Source organism: Impatiens glandulifera, chromosome 3 (assembly GCF_907164915.1).
Source record: "Impatiens glandulifera chromosome 3, dImpGla2.1, whole genome shotgun sequence".
Taxonomy (NCBI): Eukaryota; Viridiplantae; Streptophyta; class Magnoliopsida; order Ericales; family Balsaminaceae; genus Impatiens; species Impatiens glandulifera.
Window position 1 is genome coordinate 1,074,136 of NC_061864.1, and position 19,390 is coordinate 1,093,525.

Here is a 19,390-nt window from a genome sequence, read left to right on the forward strand (position 1 = left end):
AAAAGTGGACAGCTAACAGATAAGAAGAGAAGACCAGTCAACCGTGCAGGTACAACGCTGGGAATTTATTTACCCGGTGAAGTCAAAAATAGGGGCACAGTCTTTTTTGTAATTCTATTATTATTTAATATGTCATGTTATTAGCAATCACAATCTAATTATTAATATATATCTGCAACTTTTTTTATCAAGGGTAAATTTATTTATTGTATCATACTCTAAATATATTTTTATGTTTGTCTAAGTGCAAATGTAACTTAACTCAATTTTCTTATAACTAAAAGCAAAAAAAAAATTATCCTAAAATTAATTAAAATCAAGATACAAACACTTACTTTCTTTAAAAAAAAAAACACACAATTAAACAACTACAAGGACCCAATAATGTATTAAAACTGCCCATGCATTATATTTTGGAAGTTTATAATTATTTTAACTCAAATTAGGCTAATATTTAAACAAGTTCCAACGTACACACATTATTGTAGTTATATAATACACAACAAAAAACAATATTAACATATCAAGTAAAATACTTTCAAAATAGTTGTGATAAATAAGAGTGGATCTCATTTCTTAAAAGTAAAATAAAAATAAGGCCACATGAAACAAATATGCTAAAAGAATAAAATATTTGGCAAGGGAAAAAGAGAGTCAATGGGACAACTCAGAAATGCAAGGAACAGAATGATGAATCTAAAAATAGTGGAGTAGAAGCAATTGACAGCTTGATATATGCACAAACACTTGTTTATATGGGACCCACCTTCTCTTTCATTTTGACCAACATACTCTTTCTTAACCACGGTTAACATCTTAACACCACACGTGCGGGTCCCCTCGTACACCACTCACCAAATCATCTTATAAAACACAAACCAATTTCAACACATTTGAAGAAAGAAGAACTCTTGAACTCATTCATATACAAAGAACAAAAAGATTATTTATTTATGCCTTCTGCTACCAAATTGATTGATTTGGGAGTACAAATTCCATACCATTTCAGATGTCCAATCTCTCTTGACCTAATGCAAGATCCGGTTACTGTCTGTACCGGTCAGACATACGACCGTTACGGCATAGATTCATGGTTCGCCACCGGTAACACGACATGTCCGGTTACCGGTTCACCTATATCCGACTTAACCCTCATCCCTAATCACACCCTTCGCCGGCTCATCCAGGAATGGTGCGTAGCCAACCGTTCATTTGGGGTTCGCCGGATTCCGACTCCAAAACAGCCGGTTGAACCGCACACGGTTCGATCCTTACTTACCCAAGTTTCAAACGGATTGAATTCTTTCGCTTCTCGACTATCGGCGATTCGCCGACTCAAAGGACTCGCTCGGGAATCGGACAAGAATCGGACGGTTATCTCTGCTCTCAGCGCGCGGGAGATTCTTTTATCTATTGTTTTCGATAATATTGGGGGTTTCGATGAATCGTCCGAGTTGATTCATGATTCGATGGCGATTCTAGCTACGTATCTTCCGCTAAGCGAGTTAGATTGCGGTTATGTCGCCGCCGATCCGGATCGAATCGCCTTCCTCATCTCGCTTCTGTTCCATTCGAATTTCGAGGTCAGAGTTAACTCAGCCGCTATGATCGAGGCAGTCGTCGCCGGGACTGGATCGTCGGAGGTCCGTGCGGAAATATGTAAAGCCGACGAGATTTACAGAGGAGTAATCGGAATTCTCAATTCACCCGAGGCGCATCCGCGTGCAGTTAAAATCGGAATCAAAACTGTTTTCGCTTTGTGCCTTGTTAAGCAGCACCGACTCAAGGCGGTGGCGGCCGGAGCTGCGGAAGCTATTATCGGCCGATTGCCTGATCTTGAGAAATGCGACGCCGAGAGAGCGCTTGCAACGGTCGAGCTTCTCTGTCGGCTACCGACAGGATGCTCTGCTTTTGCGAATCAGGATTTGACGGTGCCGATATTGGTGAAGATTATATTGAAGATATCGGACAGGGCAACGGAGTACGCCGCCGGAGCATTGCTGTCGCTCTGCTCGGCGTCGGAGACTTGCAGGAGAGAGGCGGTGGTTGCCGGTGTATGGACGCAACTGCTGCTTTTGGTGCAGAGCGATCGTACTGAAAGGGCGAAGAGGAAGGCGCAGATGCTGTTAAAGTTGGTCCGGGATGTTTTACCGGCGATCAATTCCGACAAGTTGGGTTATAGTGACATTGTTCTTTATTAAAAAAAATATATATATAGAAAAAAACATTTATTATAGTCACAAGTTTGGCTTACAATTTACAAAAGATCAACGAAAGAAAAAAACAAATGTTCAGAAAATTTTTGTAGCATTTTATTTTGGTGATTAATGGAAAATAGTAAATAGAGGATTTCATTCAATTGCATTTTGCCTATTTTGTTTTCATTTTTATCCATATATAATAAATTTTATTTTGTATAAAATTTTAAATTGTCCAATCTCTCACACAAGTTACAATTTCATTCTACTTTAATGGTAATCTTCAATTTTAGACGTTTTAAATAAAATTCTTAATCTTTTAAGAATTCCTATAGCTAACTACTTAGAGATAGAAACAAATTATCTTTAATAATATATTATTATTATTTATATATAATTAAGTATAAAACTTTTCTAAAATCTAATAATAAATAAATTACTTTATTTATGTAAAATATAAAATAATCTATAAAAAAGTGAATATATTTTGTAAAATCAAAATAAAATCTCTATAGAAAAAGTAGCAAGCTGAGTACCAATCAATTGGTTTGAAGTTTAGAATCCTCATCTTCAACCAATTGAATTTGAATAATAAAATTAAAACAGTAATATTTCATGAAATGTAATAGTAAAATTATTCAAAAACAATTCAAACAAGCACACATATCAAACCAAAGCTCTGTATTTTGTTAATCAAAAAACAAAGACAGCAATTTGCACCAAACCAAACATCTGCTAAGAGCAATGACAGTATTTTGTTTAAGCCCAAGCATAAGTAGAAAAGGTAGCACAAACAAACAAACTCAAAACAGTAGCACCAGTCAAAGATTCAAATAAACCAATAAAAGTTCTGAATTAGAAAACCAACTATTTGGCTCAAGAAACAATGGAATCATTCAAAGACAATGAAGCTAACTGGTCAGCTGGAGAATTGGTTCCTTGCTGCTGAACATTCCTCAGGACTTCCATAGCTTCAGCAACCTTGGCCTTGAGTGCTTCAGGGGACTCCAACAAGTGTAAAACCTCAGGCTGATCCATCTCCAACAGCATTCCTGTTACCTTAGCCGCATTCTCTGGCTCCAGGTTTTCCACAACCGGGTACAGATTTTCACCCAGCATCTGCACACACCAACCATTCAGGAAGAGAATATTAACAACAAAATAACAATCATTCTGTTAAGAGATTAAAAAAAAAGAAACTTACAGTCCTCTGTTCTGCATGAGAAGCATTAGCAAGGGCAGATGCAAGAGCCCCAATAGGAAGAGGCTGAGATATTATTCCAGAATCACGCAAGGGTAATCCACCCATATCATACGGAACAGAAAGCATGCCTCCTCCTCCCATTGAAACATCAGGGTGGTGCCCACGTCCAGGTGGATAGTAATATCGTCCTCTTGGAACCATCTATCGAAGAGACGTCCATCCATTACTATCGGAGAAAATTTTAAAAAGATTTATTAAAGATTAAAGAATAAAATTTATAAAACCTGTTGCTGCATCATAGGCGGTTGGTTCTGCTGTAATGGAACAGCTCCTGCACGTCTACCACCACCACCAATACCACCAGGGCGCTGATGACCTTGCTGTTGTTGCTGCTGTCCTTGCTGCTGCTGCTGCTGAACCATCGGCATAAAGAAATTGGGCATTGGACCGCCTCCGGGCCTCATACCTGGAACAAGTTGCTGCTGATATCCAAAACCAGGTTGAGGAGGTATCATGGCAGGAGGAGCTTGTCCATAAAATATCTGTTGTCCAAGACCTGGACCGCCAGGAGGATAAATTGGCATCCGTGGGCCGACAACTGATGGGGCAATTGCGATTGGACGCATTTGAGAAAACTGAGCCTGAAAAAACATTACATATAGATAAATGTACAAAGTTACTATCTATATTTTTTGCATGGATAAAGCCTCTAATACATACCTGCAGTCTTGCTTTTCTATCTTCTTTTCTCTGTGCATGAGCCACATAGAGAGGTTTGCTCCCAACCATCTTCCCATTCATCTCCACTAACTAATATACAACAAAATGTGTTTTGAGTAATTTGCAATGACAGTTTTATCTCTAGGAAATCAAATATATTAACTTACAGCTTTAGAGGCCTCATCGGGAGAAGAAAACGCAACAAATCCTGAACCTTTACTGATACCACTAGGATCCCGCATAACCTGCTCAAGATAAATTAACGGAAGCTTTAGGATCACGTAGTTACCTTAAATTAAAAACTTCCATTAACAGCTCAAGCATAAAGTCTAGTTTGATGAGGATTATTTTAAAACAAGACACTATCTAATCTACAATCAACTCATCGTTCAAATCATCAAACAAAACACTCTATTTATAAAAAAAAATATTATATATTAATACCACCAATGTCTTTTTACCTAAATATAATAATCTGCATCATACAAGGTTATTTGGAAACAATGACTTGATTATTCAAATAACCCTAGATCAAACAAGGCTCAAATTTAGATCACTACCTTGCATGAAGTAATGTCACCAAAAGGAGAGAACATTTCCTTGAGGTTCTCATCCCCAATAGTATCATCCAGATTTTTTATGTAAAGATTCATTCCTTGAAATTTGTCAGCCGCCTCCTTCGCATTTTGCTCCAATCGAACTTTTAGTTCTTGTTCCCTTTCAGTCTTCTTTAGAGCTTTTCCAACATACCACTCCTTATTATCAATCTTTCTACCATTAAGAGACTCAACAGCTTGAGCAGCAGCATCTGCATCCTCAAAGTTGATAAAACCAAAGCACTTGGAAGTGCCATCAGCATCTCGCATGACTACAGCACTGGTAATTTGTCCAAATTCGGAAAATACTTTTGTCAGTTCTTCATCAGTTGTGGATTCTGATAAATTCTTCACAAAGACGTTAGTGAATTTCGTCTTGTCTAGAGCCAAATCCCTTTCTTGCTTCCGAAGAAAGGGCCCTACAAAAACTTGCTTATCATTTAGTAACATTCCGTTAAGTTTCTCAATAGCTTTCTGAGCAGCTTCCTCAGTATCATATTGCACAAACCCATAACCTTTAGACTGGCTAGAGGAGTCAGTAGCAACCTTGCAAGAGAGAATATTGCCAAATGAGGAGAAAGTATCATGCAGAGCCTTGTGGTCAATTGCCTTGTCCAGATTCTGTAGATACATCGAATGGGAAATTAAGCCTGGTTAATATGCATGAGACCCAAAATTAAAGACAAAAAGGAACCATAAAGGACTGAAACATCGCCACACATGCGACAAAGTACCTTAATGAATATATTCCCTGATCCACTCTTGCGCTTGCTAGGATCACGATGAGAATAACTTATCCTAATTGGCTTCCCATTTAGAGGAGTGAAGTTGAGCTGATCCAAGGCCCTCGCAGCTGAAAGCAACATTAAAGAATTATAGAAAAAACATGAGACCCAGAATACAATGTATACTTCTTTCAAATGTAACAACACAGATTTCAATAGTTTGTTTATGTGACCAAAACAAGTAAAAAAATAGCAAAGTTGAGTGGTGGACCACTGAATGCATTGAGTTCTTTTAGTGCAACATATTTATCAACCATGGCTATAAGATGCAAGAGAGGTGTAAATAAGGGAATATTGTTTTTGTTAACTTAAATACTATATCCCAAAACAGGGAATGCTATAAAATGCTATAAAATCATTGATCATACATACATACACAGGAGATAAATAATCATCAGTTGTAACTTATGCAAAGTGTTAGCTTTTCAGAGTGGAAACATGATAAATAAAGTTGAATAGCGGATATGGGCCAGTCTCTCTTTCTATCTCACTCTGCAAAGGAAATTGAAGCCGACTTTCCATATACAGGTTAATAAGCTAATCGAGCATGCAAACAAACAAACAAACAGGGAAGAGTAAAACGACATAAATCGAGTATAATTTACAAACCATCAATCGGATTGCTGAAGTTGACATAACCGTAGCCAAGCGATCGCCTTGTGGACAAGTCCCTGCAAACGCGAACTGACACGACCTGACCGAGCTGGTTAAAGACATCATAGAGTTGCGAATCAGTCACATTCAGGTCGAGGTCTCCGACGTACAACGACGTCGTGACGAACTGGTTTCCAGAAGCAGAAGCATTGATAGGCTGAGGTTGAATCTGTTGCACCTGCGCCATATGAACCGAAGCCTGAAGAAATTTGTTTTCGATTTTTTAGGGTTTTAAGATCTAGCAGATATAAGGGACGGGGGGAGAAAGAGGAAGAAAGAAGATTGAAGTTTTTTTTAGTTGTTTTTGGTTTTGCGGATAGTTAGGGATAGGAAATAAGGGGGGCAGATAGCGGGATGACCGACGAAGGAAAGGGGAGAAACACCGCCGGCGGCAGAGATGACGCCGGGGAGAAGGGATTTGAGAAGAGAGGGAAAGAGAGGTCGGCGAGAAGCCACTGCAAAAGACGGCGAGGATTGAAGGTTTGAGGAATATATAGTTGGTATCAAGTTTTGGTTTTAGGTATTCCCCCCTTCCTTTCCTTTCCTTTCCTTTCCTTTCCTTTCCTTTCTTACAAGAACGACAACCCATGCGAAATCTACGCCGTTAGATCATCCTTCACTTTTCATATATGTTGTTAAAGGACTATGAATTGCCAGCTGGCAGCCAAATCGGAAATTTAGCTCTTTTGTCTCTTGGGCCTTTTTCTTCTCTTTGGGCTTGATGGAGGCCCAACTATTATCAACACACATTCATCACTCTTCTCTATCGTGGCTGGAGCATGCATTTCGTGTGATACAAAAACCTCACACACACACAGTTTAATTAATAATACGCCTCTCTTAAGTCTGGTTTGGAATTCAACTATAATATATTTATTCCTTGGCCTTAAATCTTGATTCATTTTGGATTATTTGGATAGCCATTTAGTTAGTTATACATCAAATAGTCATTAGATAAGTGGGTTAATAAGGTATAAATATATATTTTTTTAAATGACAGTTTTTTTATAATAGAATGGGTAGTTTTAATTCAGCTTATTTTGTAAAATATATTATAATTTTTTGTAACAGTTTATCACACAAAATTACTGTGGCAGATTACTACAAACGTTAAACACAAAAAAAAATTATAATTATAAGTAGAATTAAACATGCCAAATCTTTTTAAATAATTTATATCAAAACAAAATTATTTATTTTTAGAAAAGAAATTAACTATCCAAAATTAGCTCAAACATAAGACATACAACAGAATAACTGAAAAATGGCCCATAAACCGAAAAAAATAAAGGTTTAAAATTGAATAAAGAAAAAATAAAATGAAAAGATAAACACGTAACAAAACAAAACCTAATTTCCAGATCGATTCCGTGTTGAATTGCAATACTATTGGCAGTCAGCCTTACAGCTAGCTACAAACCAACTTTGCTAGTCAAAATGAGTGTATTTTAAAAATACAAAATAGTTCAAAACTTATATTTAATTTCATAATTTTATCAATAAAATTGCAAATAACATATGAAAAATAGAAACGCGTGTAATTAATTAATTCTATATAAACGGGTTCTTCCATGAAAATTAGAAACCCAGTTTTCTCTGTCTTGAATAAAAATGAAAACCAGCTCAAAGCCAGCAGAAGTTGATCTCCTCCCGTCGTCTTCATCATCAGACGACAATCATGGAGGTGGAATTCGAGAAATGACTCAACTTCTCATTTTGTGTTCAATCTTCGTCTTCCTTCTCCTCTCTTCTCTAATGATTCTCCGCAAATCAAGCTTCGCTCCATCAATCACCATCGCCTTACCCTCAGTCGCCAAATCTAAACCCATCTTCCCCCAACCCGCATCCTCCTCCGACACCCTCTTCGGATCTTCCCGTAGAAAAATGTCATCCGGAGAGATCAAATCCATATCCGCCGCCCTTTCCAGATGCAACAACATCACCCACTGCAATTTCCTCGTATTCGGATTAACCAAAGAAACTCTTCTCTGGCATTCGCTAAACAAAAACGGTCGAACTGTTTTCGTAGAGAGTAACGCTTACCTTGTTCGCGACCTCGAGTCAAATCAACCGGAAATCGAGGCTTACGATGTTGAATTCGCAACTGAGGTAACAGAAATGTATGATTTAATCGAATCGGTTAACGAACAGGTTCGAAACGAGTGTCGTCCGGTGCAGAATCTTCTGTATTCGGATTGTCCATTGGGGATTAACGATCTTCCTAATTACGTGTACGACGTGGAATGGGATGTAATTTTGGTGGATGGACCGTGGGGGATTAATTCCGGTGAGGCGGCGGGGAGAATGTCGGCGATATTCACGGCGGGTGTTCTTGCGAGAAGTAAAAGGAACGGCGAAAAGAGTGTTGATGTATTTGTGAATGAATTTGATAGGGAGGTGGAGTGGATTTGCTCGGAGGAGTTTTTGTGCACGGAGGAGAATCTTGTTGAATCGAAGGGTTCGTTGGCGCATTTTGTCATCGGAAAGATGAATCACGATTCGAATCGCTTCTGTTTGAACTCGGGTTCATGATCACTTGCCCTAGATGATGATCATCATCCGAAGAGATGAAGTAAGGAAAACGTCGCTGATTGTGCCAGCTTGATCTTGACGGTGATGATGATGATGGTGATCGAAATACAAATTACACAAGACAATAATTTGTACATATATATTTATTAATTCATTTATATAATTAATTATGTAACAAACAATAATTTTAATTATGTTTTAGGTTTGAAACTTTCCATATTTTGCAATTCATTTTGAATTTTCTACTAACATAATGGATGTGGACATTAGTTGTAAAGCCTGTCCACATGATAATAATGGCACACACATAAATATAAAACTTTGGATCTAATGCTTATTTATTAATTTTTAATGTTAAATATTATATATCTAAGATTAAAAAAATGACAAAATGACCAAGTTGCTATGTATGGACCATTCATATAATTGTACTAGTAAAAGAATCTTTTGCATATGTTTAATGTACTATTACACATTTTCATATTTTTTTTATTGGTTGTGTTATTTTATTTCATCTTTTAATACTTAAAAAGGTGTACAATAAGAACTTGTTTGATTTTTTTCATAATAAAAAATTAAGTTAGTTGAGTTTTAATGGATTAAATTACTAATATGTTTTTTTTTATAATTAAATCAACAAAACCTATAGTGATATAGTGATAACAATGGGAATAATTGGTTCAAACCAAGAATAATTCTTATTTGATTTATTTGTGTTTTTGTTTTAAAAAGTGAAAACGACTTTATTAATAACTTCATACTTATCCTGAATAATCTCGACATGATTTCAAAATGTACTTAATGGGGACAATTTTAGTCTATGTCATACTATGTACAATAGTTATCATAGTAATAAGTTTGGTCACTTGTGCCATGAGGCCATGACTCAATTTATTTATCCTTTTTAAATATATATATATTTTTATTTCATTGCTTAACAATTATAATGAACTTTTGTGCAAAAGTTAGTTTTTTTATGCCATAACTCAAATCATTATTTTTAATTATAATATAAAATTTTATTTTATTAAAAAATCATGTTTCTAGATATAATTGAATTACAGAAGTCTGATCTAGTCGCTCGGGTCTGTTCCTCCTGCCGTCCAGTTTCAACTTTGCAATCTTCCGGCACAAAGCATTCTTAAATTAAGTTCAAGTGAGTCAATAATTATAGGGTCTTACTGTTTTCTTAAAATTACAAAATAAATATATAATTCAAATTATTGTGTAATTTTTATTTTATTTTGTAAAAAGAATATTTTTTCAGCCATGATTAAGATTAATTTATAAATCATCATTTTTTAAAAACATAATAAATATAAATTTTAAAATCATTAAAATGTGATTATCAAATAGACTAATAGTTACTTGTTAAGACTAAATTGACCCGGTCCCCGGGAAGGTGCAAGAAAAATATTGTCACCAATAACACAAAGTATTTGAAAAAAATTGTTTGATTAAAGGAAAAGTATGTAGTATTTTTTATTTTATTTTTTGAATTTATTGTAAAAAAAATGAAAAGTGTAATTTGAAGCTAAACTTATTCTTGTTCAAACAAACATTTATATAGAATGGTTATATCATTACAAAATATTAAATATAAAAAAAATGACAAGGATTTGATTTGATTCGATTCATGCTAGGTAGATAAGGTGAATGTGAAAGTGGTCCTAGTTTTCTATTTTTTTCTATTATTATTATTTCAAAAGAATTAGATCTTGGATATGTTTTACATTCAAAATGTTGTTTTGTTCTAAAATGTTTTTTTTTATTAATTCCTTACTAATAATTATTTTAATAATAATTCAAATGAGTAATTAAGCAACCAGGTTTAAGGATTACTACATACAAAATAAAAAATTAAAGCTGATTATATTTTTATTCAAGCTCATAGTCAAAATAAAGCATGGAAAAACATTATATTTATAGGTAGAAATGATCAAATTTACTGTATTTATTAAATATATTAAATTATTAACCAAATTTACTGTATTTATTAAATATATTATATATTTTGTCAAATTTAATTTATGTATTAAAAATATTATATATTAAATTATAATTTTTTTTTTATCAAAATAAATGATTTTCTTGTTTCCTAATTACCTTCCCCTAAATTTTTTTCATATTATGTTCCGAGTTATCTCGATTTTTATCTAAGAAAACTTAATTTTTATTTTCGAAATCTTCAAGTAAATGTAAATTTAATTATATTTTTGAAATTTTCTAATCAATTTTTTATTTAAAACATTCAAGATTAACGCATACAAATCATAAAAGTATTTGGTTCGAATTCATATAATTTATCGGAAACAATCGTACTCTTCATAGATAGAATTGTAAGTTGTGAATTGTCATATGTTATATTCGATTTCGACTTCCCAATTTTTTAAGAACCAAATCGATTATGCCGACTATAATTTTATTATTAAATTTGAGCATTTCAAAACTGATCCACAATGTAAAGGGAAAAACTCATCCAAAAAATAAGTAAAAAAAAAATATTTACACATTTTATATTATATTTTTCTCAAGTTCATATTTAGAATCAATGTGTTTTTATTACAGTCAAATTTTATGACATATCTTATTTGTACATGACATGCTATATTACTCATGTTCGAGAAAATTATACATAGAGAAGTAAAATCTCAAAGACAACAAATTATTGTTAAATTATAGCTAATATTTGTTTTGAGAAACAAATATAAACTACTCAATATTTGGTTAGAAAACAAATTTATATTACAAATAATAGAAAATTTAATTATTAAAAGAAATAGTTAGATATCCATTCTAATTAAATTATATATATTTTAATATTTTTATCTAAATAAATAGTTGGATTGATTTTCATAAATAAATAATCATTTCGGTTTGATTTGATTTAGACGTTTGAATATATGATTTGAACCGTTTAATTAATTAATATATTTATAATTTGGAACGATTTCAACACCAAAATGATGGGAAGATAAAAGTTTGGCGGGAGGGAGAAGGAAATAGCTAGCAGCTTCCGGCTTCTCATGATCGCCGCCGATAGGTTCTTCCTCATCGGCGGCATTGGACACTCCGATTGGAAATTCAATAGTCGTCTCGGCTTGGCTCATGGTGAGTAATTCCTCAGATCTGTCTAAACATTCGACGCCGGCTAGATAGATAGAGTAGTTAATCGCGGAGGAGGTCAGTAATATTATCTCTTTAACTAAGTTAGTCTTTTGTTCATTCATAATCTCGACCTTTCCTGCACCACGATTGGCGAATTCTAACAGATTCATATGTTAAATAGTTTATCCAGAATTCGCACATTAATGACTAGTTGCCCTAGTAGAGATCGAGATTTATCATATTATCTTGTGCTTTTTGTAAAGCTTATATCATGACCGTTTGATTCTCCCTTGATATCTTTGTTTTTGGTTTTGTTTCTCTATGACAAAGTGGAGTGTCTTATTATTGTGGACATTGAAAAGTTTCTGCTATAGTGGAAGAGAAAGACATATTCTCAAGTACAGATCATAAGACCTATTCTAGCTAGCCGCACCAAACTTGTAAAAGGTAAAGGAGAAAATTATATATGCACATCAAAAGAAGTTGGATCCGCGGTGCTACCTTTAATTACAACTTGGGTAACTCCTCTTCCTGATCACTGATCACCACTAACTCCATAACTAATCAACATCTTTCATGGATAAAAATGAAGTTTCCATCACAAAAGCTTAATTAATTAATGGATGACAGATGGTTTGACTTTAATTAGATTACAGAACAAACAGTTTTAGTCAGAAAGAAAGATGATTAGTTATAGATGGTTTATATAAAAGAGTGAGCATTATGATAGTTTTAATGATTCTTGAGAGATTTGCGTTGTTGTTTGTTTGGCTTCTATCATCACTTTCCCCCCACCAACCACTATGGGTATATAATTAGTGGAGACACCACTGGATACCATAATTTGCAAATCTTTGCTATTCCTTTCAGCTTCATTCTTGGTGGTGTATTAAAAAGTAGGAAACATCTCTCTAAGTTTCAAAATACATAACTGCTCCATTGATTTTTAATTCCACAATTGAGAACTATTTGACCTGGACCCATATTAAAAATTGTAGTTTCTGACATATGCCCCCCCAATACAAATAAATACAAAGAGACTTAACGTATGGATTTATCTGCTGGCTAAAGTTGATGATTCACAAATCTATACGCATTAATATTTGATTTGTTTAGGCACAAATCCTATATTTGTCTCACTTGATGTGTTTTTTCACTTGGATTATGGGGTTGTCATCTCTCACTTTCAATTAGCTAGCTTTTCCACATGATATCAGGAATACAACTGGATGCAGGTTGGATTGTGACAAACTATTATAAATGAATTGTCTTTATTCCCAAATACCAAGTAAGACTTACAAATTTTAAATGAATTTTGGATTCTTCTTACCATTAATTCTTATGCAAAAGTTGGAATGCAGGGAGATAGAAGAACGGGAAATGGGTAATTACTGAAAGGGTAATTCTCTAAAACACATACAAAACTCTCTTTATCACTCTGTCTCTTTTTGTAGATATTTTGTCGGAAAATCGATGCACATCTCTCTCTCTTCTTTTATTAATTTACTTAAATAATTGATGCTAGTGTCTCTAATTTGGACTCTACAAATAAGAGGTCGTTTTCTTATTAGGGTTTTGTTCTTGGGGTGTGTGAGTCATTTACATTTCTGACCGGCGAGATACACACCACCGAAAGCATAAAAATAGAAAAAAATTACAAAAGAAAAAGAGAAAGAGAAAGATCGTCCTAGCCAATTGTGAGTATATCAACGTTATCCCTCTCTACTTATATATATATGTAAAGAAAGGACAAGCGTGAAACCCACTCTGATAAAATCTCCTTCTTTTTCATTCTGTTTTTGAGGATAGTGAGTCTTTCTTTCTTTCTTTCAATCCCTTTTTAGAGAGAAAGAGAAAGAGATAGAGAGGTATGGTTTGTGTGAGAATGAGGTCCACTTTTCTTTTCTCTTATGCATGATGAACAAGACAGTACTCCAGCTGCTTCTTCTAGGAAGAAGATGGCAATACAACTATATGAGCATTCTCAGACAGAACAGCAGGCCCAATCTTTCTTGTGCGACACTCTGTATTGTGAAGAAGAAGGGAAATGGGAGGAAGAAGAAGGAGAAGGTGTAAATGTAAATGTAATAGTAGAGGGAGAAAAAGATCTATCCTCCTCTGTTTCGCAACATGATTTGTTTTGGGAAGATGAAGAGCTTGTCTATCTCTTCTCAAAAGAGGTGGAGACTGACCACATCAATAATGGTTCGGACCCAGATTTCATTCTTGGACGAGGAGAAGCTATTGAATGGATTCTTAAAGTAGTTGGTCATTATGGATTTACACCACTTACTACCATTCTCTCCATTAATTATCTAAATAGGTTTCTTCTGGGCCTCCAGTTTCAAAGAGAGGAGAACCCATGGATGACGCAGCTTGTTGCTGTAGCTTGCCTTTCTCTAGCTGCAAAAGTTGAAGAGACCCAAGTGCCATTTCTCTTAGATCTCCAGGTGGGAGATGCAGAGTTCTTATTTGATGCGAAAACTGTGCTGAAAATGGAGCTTTTGGTTCTGTCCACTCTTCAATGGAGGATGAATCCCGTGACTCCATTCTCTTTTCTTGATCACATAATGAGGAGATTGTGGTTGCAGAATGGTCTACAATGGGATTTTCGCAGACGATGCGAGCGCCTTCTTGTCTCCGTTGTTTCTGGTATGTAAAAGCTTCTTTATATTAATTTACTTTCCAAAATCATTAAATTAATTGAGAGTTCTGAAGAATACTAGCCATTCTGATTTTGTAGATTGGAAATCTTTGAGTTATAAGCCATCTGTATTGGCTGCTGCGACAATGCTAGAGGTTATTCATGATCAATTTGAGCCGTGGAAGGCAGTTGAATATCAAGAACAGCTTCTGGCCGGTGTTCTCAAGATCAGCCAGGTATAGTGCATGTTTATATTGTGTAGATCCAATTCCAATTCCTCCATTTGAATGGTATTTGATAGCTGAAAATTACAGGATGAAGTGAATGATTGTTGGGAGTTGATAAGGACAATATTGCAGTCAAACTTGTTGCAGAAGAAGCGGAAGCATGATTATGAAGAACAACAAGAACATATAGTACTACCAGCAAGCCCAAATGGGGTAATTGATGCAGCTGTTGTAACTTGTGATGATAACTCTAATGATTCATGGGAAGCAGTTGTTGATTCATCATCATCATCAGTTCCATTCGTTAAGAAGAGAAAGAACAAGTAATTAAGGAATCAATCTCAATTTAATTAATCTCTCTGTCTGTCTGAACAATGGAAAACTCTCTAGGTAGTTGTTTGAGAAGCTTAATTATTATTATTATTATGATGATTATGGTTATGATTAATGTTATTATGGCGCACGAGTTGTTCAATCATCCAGTCTGTTCAGTTTGGCATACAGAAAGAAGGGGCGCAGGTGTTGTTGCAGATATATATATATTGAGAGAGAGAGAGAGAGAGAGGGGATAATTAATGAGGAATATCTGCATTTCTGCTTCTACATAAATGCCATGGCTATTGCTTACAAATTTTCTCTATCTTGTAATTAATTGTTATTATATTCATCATATTCTTGAATCTTGAGTACTAGAGAGCTGGTTTTGATTTTGATTTCCTAACTTAAATTTTGTTTTCAAATAACTCTCAACCAAACAAGCTAGAGGTGAAATTGAAAGTGACAAAACTATATCAATTTTGTTATGTCTGTTTGTTCATAACTTATATCTTAATAATATAACCCAATCTATCATATATATATATATATATATATATATATATATATATATATATATATATATATATATATATATATATATATATATATATATGGGAGGATATTAGAATGTATTAAAAAAAGATAAGGTAATGAAATTGAAGAGTCAATATATATGGGGGTAAAAAGGTAATTAGCTATGGGGGAAAAGGGAAAGGAGACAAAATCTTTGGGAATTATGGTACATGTCTTGTCTGGTGTTCTCCTCAATTCATTCTCTCTCTTTTTTATTTTTCTTCCCTTTAAGGTTGGAGGAGAGGACTAATCAGTAAAAGTCTTAGTTTGATTCCAATCTTATATTATTTATATAGACTTTAGACACTCAACCGATCCATGATAAGGTTTAAACATTCCAGAAATTAATCTATCGGTTTCCAATCAATAGAGCTTAAATAACATGATTTCAAATAAATTATATATAAATATATAATATTATGATAATATATATTAACAGAAATAATCCAAGACCTAACTAGCTAGCTAGGTCAATACAATAGAGTACAGGTTCTTAATTATTTGTCTGTCTGTTCATGAGTTAATATTGATGGATGGGGATGGAAAAAGAAGTAGTATATATAGATATATATATATGTGTGTGTGAAAAGTAAAAGGTAAAATGGTAAAATAAAAAAGGTTGCATATATATATATATATATATATATATTAGCACCAGTTGTAAAGTAAAGTAAAAGTAAAAGTAAAAGTAAAGTTAAGCTGATGATATCCTTTGACACTGCCGGGCGGGGACCCATGACAACATATTGGCCTTAGCATTATAGCAGCAGCAGCACTATAGTCCTCAGTTTTTAGGGTTTAGGGTTTGAATCATTTGAAGAAGTTGAATACAATGAATGGAAAGGAATGGAAAAGAAAAGAAAAGAAAGAAGAACCAGTAGTACTACTTATTGCATTCAGTACGTAGGCAGGGGATCGATCCAATAATTATATATATATATATACAACTTTTTGTCACTATTTCAAAGTATCAAGATTCCCAACTAAACCCTAAACCAAAAGCAAAGGTAAACATATATATAGAGAGAATAAACCATGCATTGCATGTAAGAAGAAACAATTCAATCATTTCTTCTATACCACGTTTCTAAAGCAACCAACTAGGAAGTCTAAGTACCATAACTTTTATTTTCCATGTCTTTCAACAATTAAACCTAGCCAGTTCTCTCTCTTTAATGCATTGGAATTAATTATAAGAAGAAAGTAATTAGTTCATGACATATCAATTCAAATACTAATTATTTTATTTGTTGTCATTGGAATCGAAATATATATAGAGAGAGAATGCAAACAAATAGCTATTATATATATATATATATATATATATATATATATATATATATATATATATTTGAAAATAGTTTATGTATAAAAATGATGAGAGTAATTTAAATAGAACAATACAAACATGACATTGAAAGATGAAAACATAATGAGTCATTAGAAGAAGGTAGTATTAATTTTGAGTTGACTTTGATGATATGACAAACTCAAAAATAACTTATAAAGATATAGTAATTGACTAAGAATCCAATAAGTAAAACACAAAAGAAAAATGTGTGCACTATACATATATTCAACAATAATTTGTGGGAAAAAGTTACTAATATTGGTGCAAGAAAAGTCTCTAAGATATATATTAAAACAAAATTTCAAGACATAAAAGAAAACATTTGCACTAAAACTCCAATTGTTTTGTGTGGAAATTTGGAGGATAGTGACAACATTGAAAGTTGTTTATACGTACTGGAAGAATTAGATAGACTTAATAATGACTTTGAGTGTAGATACTAGATAATACCAAATTACCAATTAATTTTTTTTTTTTTTTGGGAAAAATAATACCGATTAATATATATATGATATACTAAAGAAAATTTTCAATTTTGACCAACAATGCTAAATGAGACCATCTCATGCGCGCATGCTAACGATGGATGAAGATTTTGAATAAGTGGATATTTATTTTTATTTTTTTTATTAAAATAATTTATAAGGTATTAATATATAATAATAATAAAATAAATTAAAAAAGATGATATTTTAATATTGTAGTTAATGAATTAAGTATATATATATATATATATTATATATATATAATGTTTTAGTTGAGTTATTTAATAAATTCAAACCTCAAAAAAATATTAAACTTATTTAAAAATTTTTGAGTGATAGTAATTTTTAGAGGTTGAATATTTTTTGGTAAAAATATTTGAGGGTTCAATTGGAATTATAATTGATATTGAAATTATAATTTCACAAAAATTATCAGTAATTCAATTCAAATTCTTATGTACAATAAACACAATTTAAATATTATTTATATTATTAAGATATTTATTTGACATAATTATTAGAATAATTCAAGTATCAAGAGTTTTTGTTTAAAATTGTTTCTCATGAAAAAAATATATCGATTCAACCTGATAATTTACTAAATTAAAAAAAATATATCAATCAGCATGTTAATTTTCTAAATTCAAAATAAAATAAAATATTGGTTCAACATTTAAATAAAAAATATCAATTTAATACGGAAATATTATAAATGAAAAAATAATAATATATTTTTATTTAAAAAATATATAAAAAATAAATTTTGAAATTACAATTACAATTACAATTAAAATAAAAATTCTAATTCTTCATCTTAAATGTTTTATCAACCTAAAAATGAAAAATAATTAAAAAAGTGAGATGTTTAATTGATGATAATAAAATAAAAAGTTGCATATATAATGCGTGGTGGGCCGGGATGGGCTGGTTTCTGAATATATGGTGATTGGGGTAGAGCAATTAGTAGAGACAGTTCTTCTTCTTCCTCTGCTGCCTCAATTCTGAATCAAACCAAGTGTGGACCAATTATATATATATATATATATATATATATATATATATATATATATATATATATATATATATGTGAAGAATCACCATCATTCATCATTCATCAATTCTCTGATTCTGATCATCATCATCTACCATCTACGTACATTACACAATACACACTCTTGGCGTGATCATGATCATGATTCATGAATATTCATAATAATTTCATATGATCATCCAGATCGATCGATCGATCGATCAGAAGTTATTGCTAATTGCAACTTCTCCAACATCCATCAATGGATTTTCCTGTCATCTGTTCTGTTCTGGCAGTACTACTGAATATGGTCCCCTATCAAGGTCACCAGCAGCTGATCATTTCATTAATATTGATGAAATTAAATAATTCAACTCAACCCCAATACACTAAAGTATTTGCAATTAATGTGGTCATCATATGACATTAATATATATATCATGTATACATTTCATGAATCATGTGAACTATTTAATTAATTAATTGAAAACTAGTACGTACTGTCTAGCTTTGAATAATAAATGAATTAATAAAGTTCTTCACACCATCCATGCATGCATCCAATTACAAATAATCATTATATACTTTTCCTATTTATGTTCGAGCGGAACCCCTTATCATTTCAATCAATTATAAACCATCTCCCAAGTACATCAACCACTACTACAAGATCATGGTCATGGTTGCTCAACTGAATGATGATTATCACATACAGAATATAAAAATAAAAAATAAAAAAAATTGGTGAAAATATGATAGCATTTTTAATTTATTCTCAGTTAAAAAGTTTAACTTTTATGGTTAAAACATCGTGTGTTCATCAAATTTGGTGTTATATTTAAAATATAAAGTCTTATTAGCTTAGTTGATTAAAGAGTTGTATTTGTTTTTGTTAGGTTAAGTTCGAAACATACCTATAACATTTTTAATTTTATTTTTATTCGTTTTAAGTTTATGGGCAGGTC

The 19,390-nt window shown here is 32.7% G+C and overlaps 4 protein-coding genes across 4 annotated transcripts; 3 read left to right on the forward strand and 1 right to left on the reverse strand.

Moving 5' to 3' along the window:
• The first annotated feature begins 901 nt into the window (after positions 1-901).
• LOC124929481 (U-box domain-containing protein 26-like) lies at positions 902-2,356 on the forward strand. Its single transcript, XM_047469853.1, has one exon. The coding sequence runs from the start codon at positions 954-956 to the stop codon at positions 2,199-2,201; it is 1,248 nt and encodes a 415-aa protein (XP_047325809.1). The 5' UTR covers positions 902-953; the 3' UTR covers positions 2,202-2,356.
• Positions 2,357-2,864: 508 nt separating this feature from the next.
• On the reverse strand, positions 2,865-6,697 carry LOC124928722 (polyadenylate-binding protein 2-like). The gene is made up of 8 exons (XM_047468970.1): positions 6,113-6,697; positions 5,453-5,571; positions 4,683-5,339; positions 4,290-4,367; positions 4,123-4,212; positions 3,687-4,043; positions 3,403-3,603; positions 2,865-3,317 (listed from the first exon to the last, which is right to left on the reverse strand). The coding sequence occupies exons 1-8, from the start codon at positions 6,342-6,344 to the stop codon at positions 3,075-3,077; spliced, it is 1,977 nt and encodes a 658-aa protein (XP_047324926.1). The 5' UTR covers positions 6,345-6,697; the 3' UTR covers positions 2,865-3,074.
• A 1,045-nt stretch (positions 6,698-7,742) lies between these two features.
• LOC124931924 (protein IRX15-LIKE-like) lies at positions 7,743-8,908 on the forward strand. Its single transcript, XM_047472507.1, has one exon. It carries the CDS (start codon positions 7,769-7,771, stop codon positions 8,687-8,689), a length of 921 nt encoding a protein of 306 aa, XP_047328463.1. The 5' UTR covers positions 7,743-7,768; the 3' UTR covers positions 8,690-8,908.
• Positions 8,909-13,546: 4,638 nt separating this feature from the next.
• On the forward strand, positions 13,547-15,175 carry LOC124930747 (cyclin-D3-1-like). The gene is made up of 3 exons (XM_047471097.1): positions 13,547-14,449; positions 14,541-14,677; positions 14,756-15,175. The coding sequence occupies exons 1-3, from the start codon at positions 13,708-13,710 to the stop codon at positions 14,993-14,995; spliced, it is 1,119 nt and encodes a 372-aa protein (XP_047327053.1). The 5' UTR covers positions 13,547-13,707; the 3' UTR covers positions 14,996-15,175.
• Positions 15,176-19,390: the final 4,215 nt, after the last annotated feature.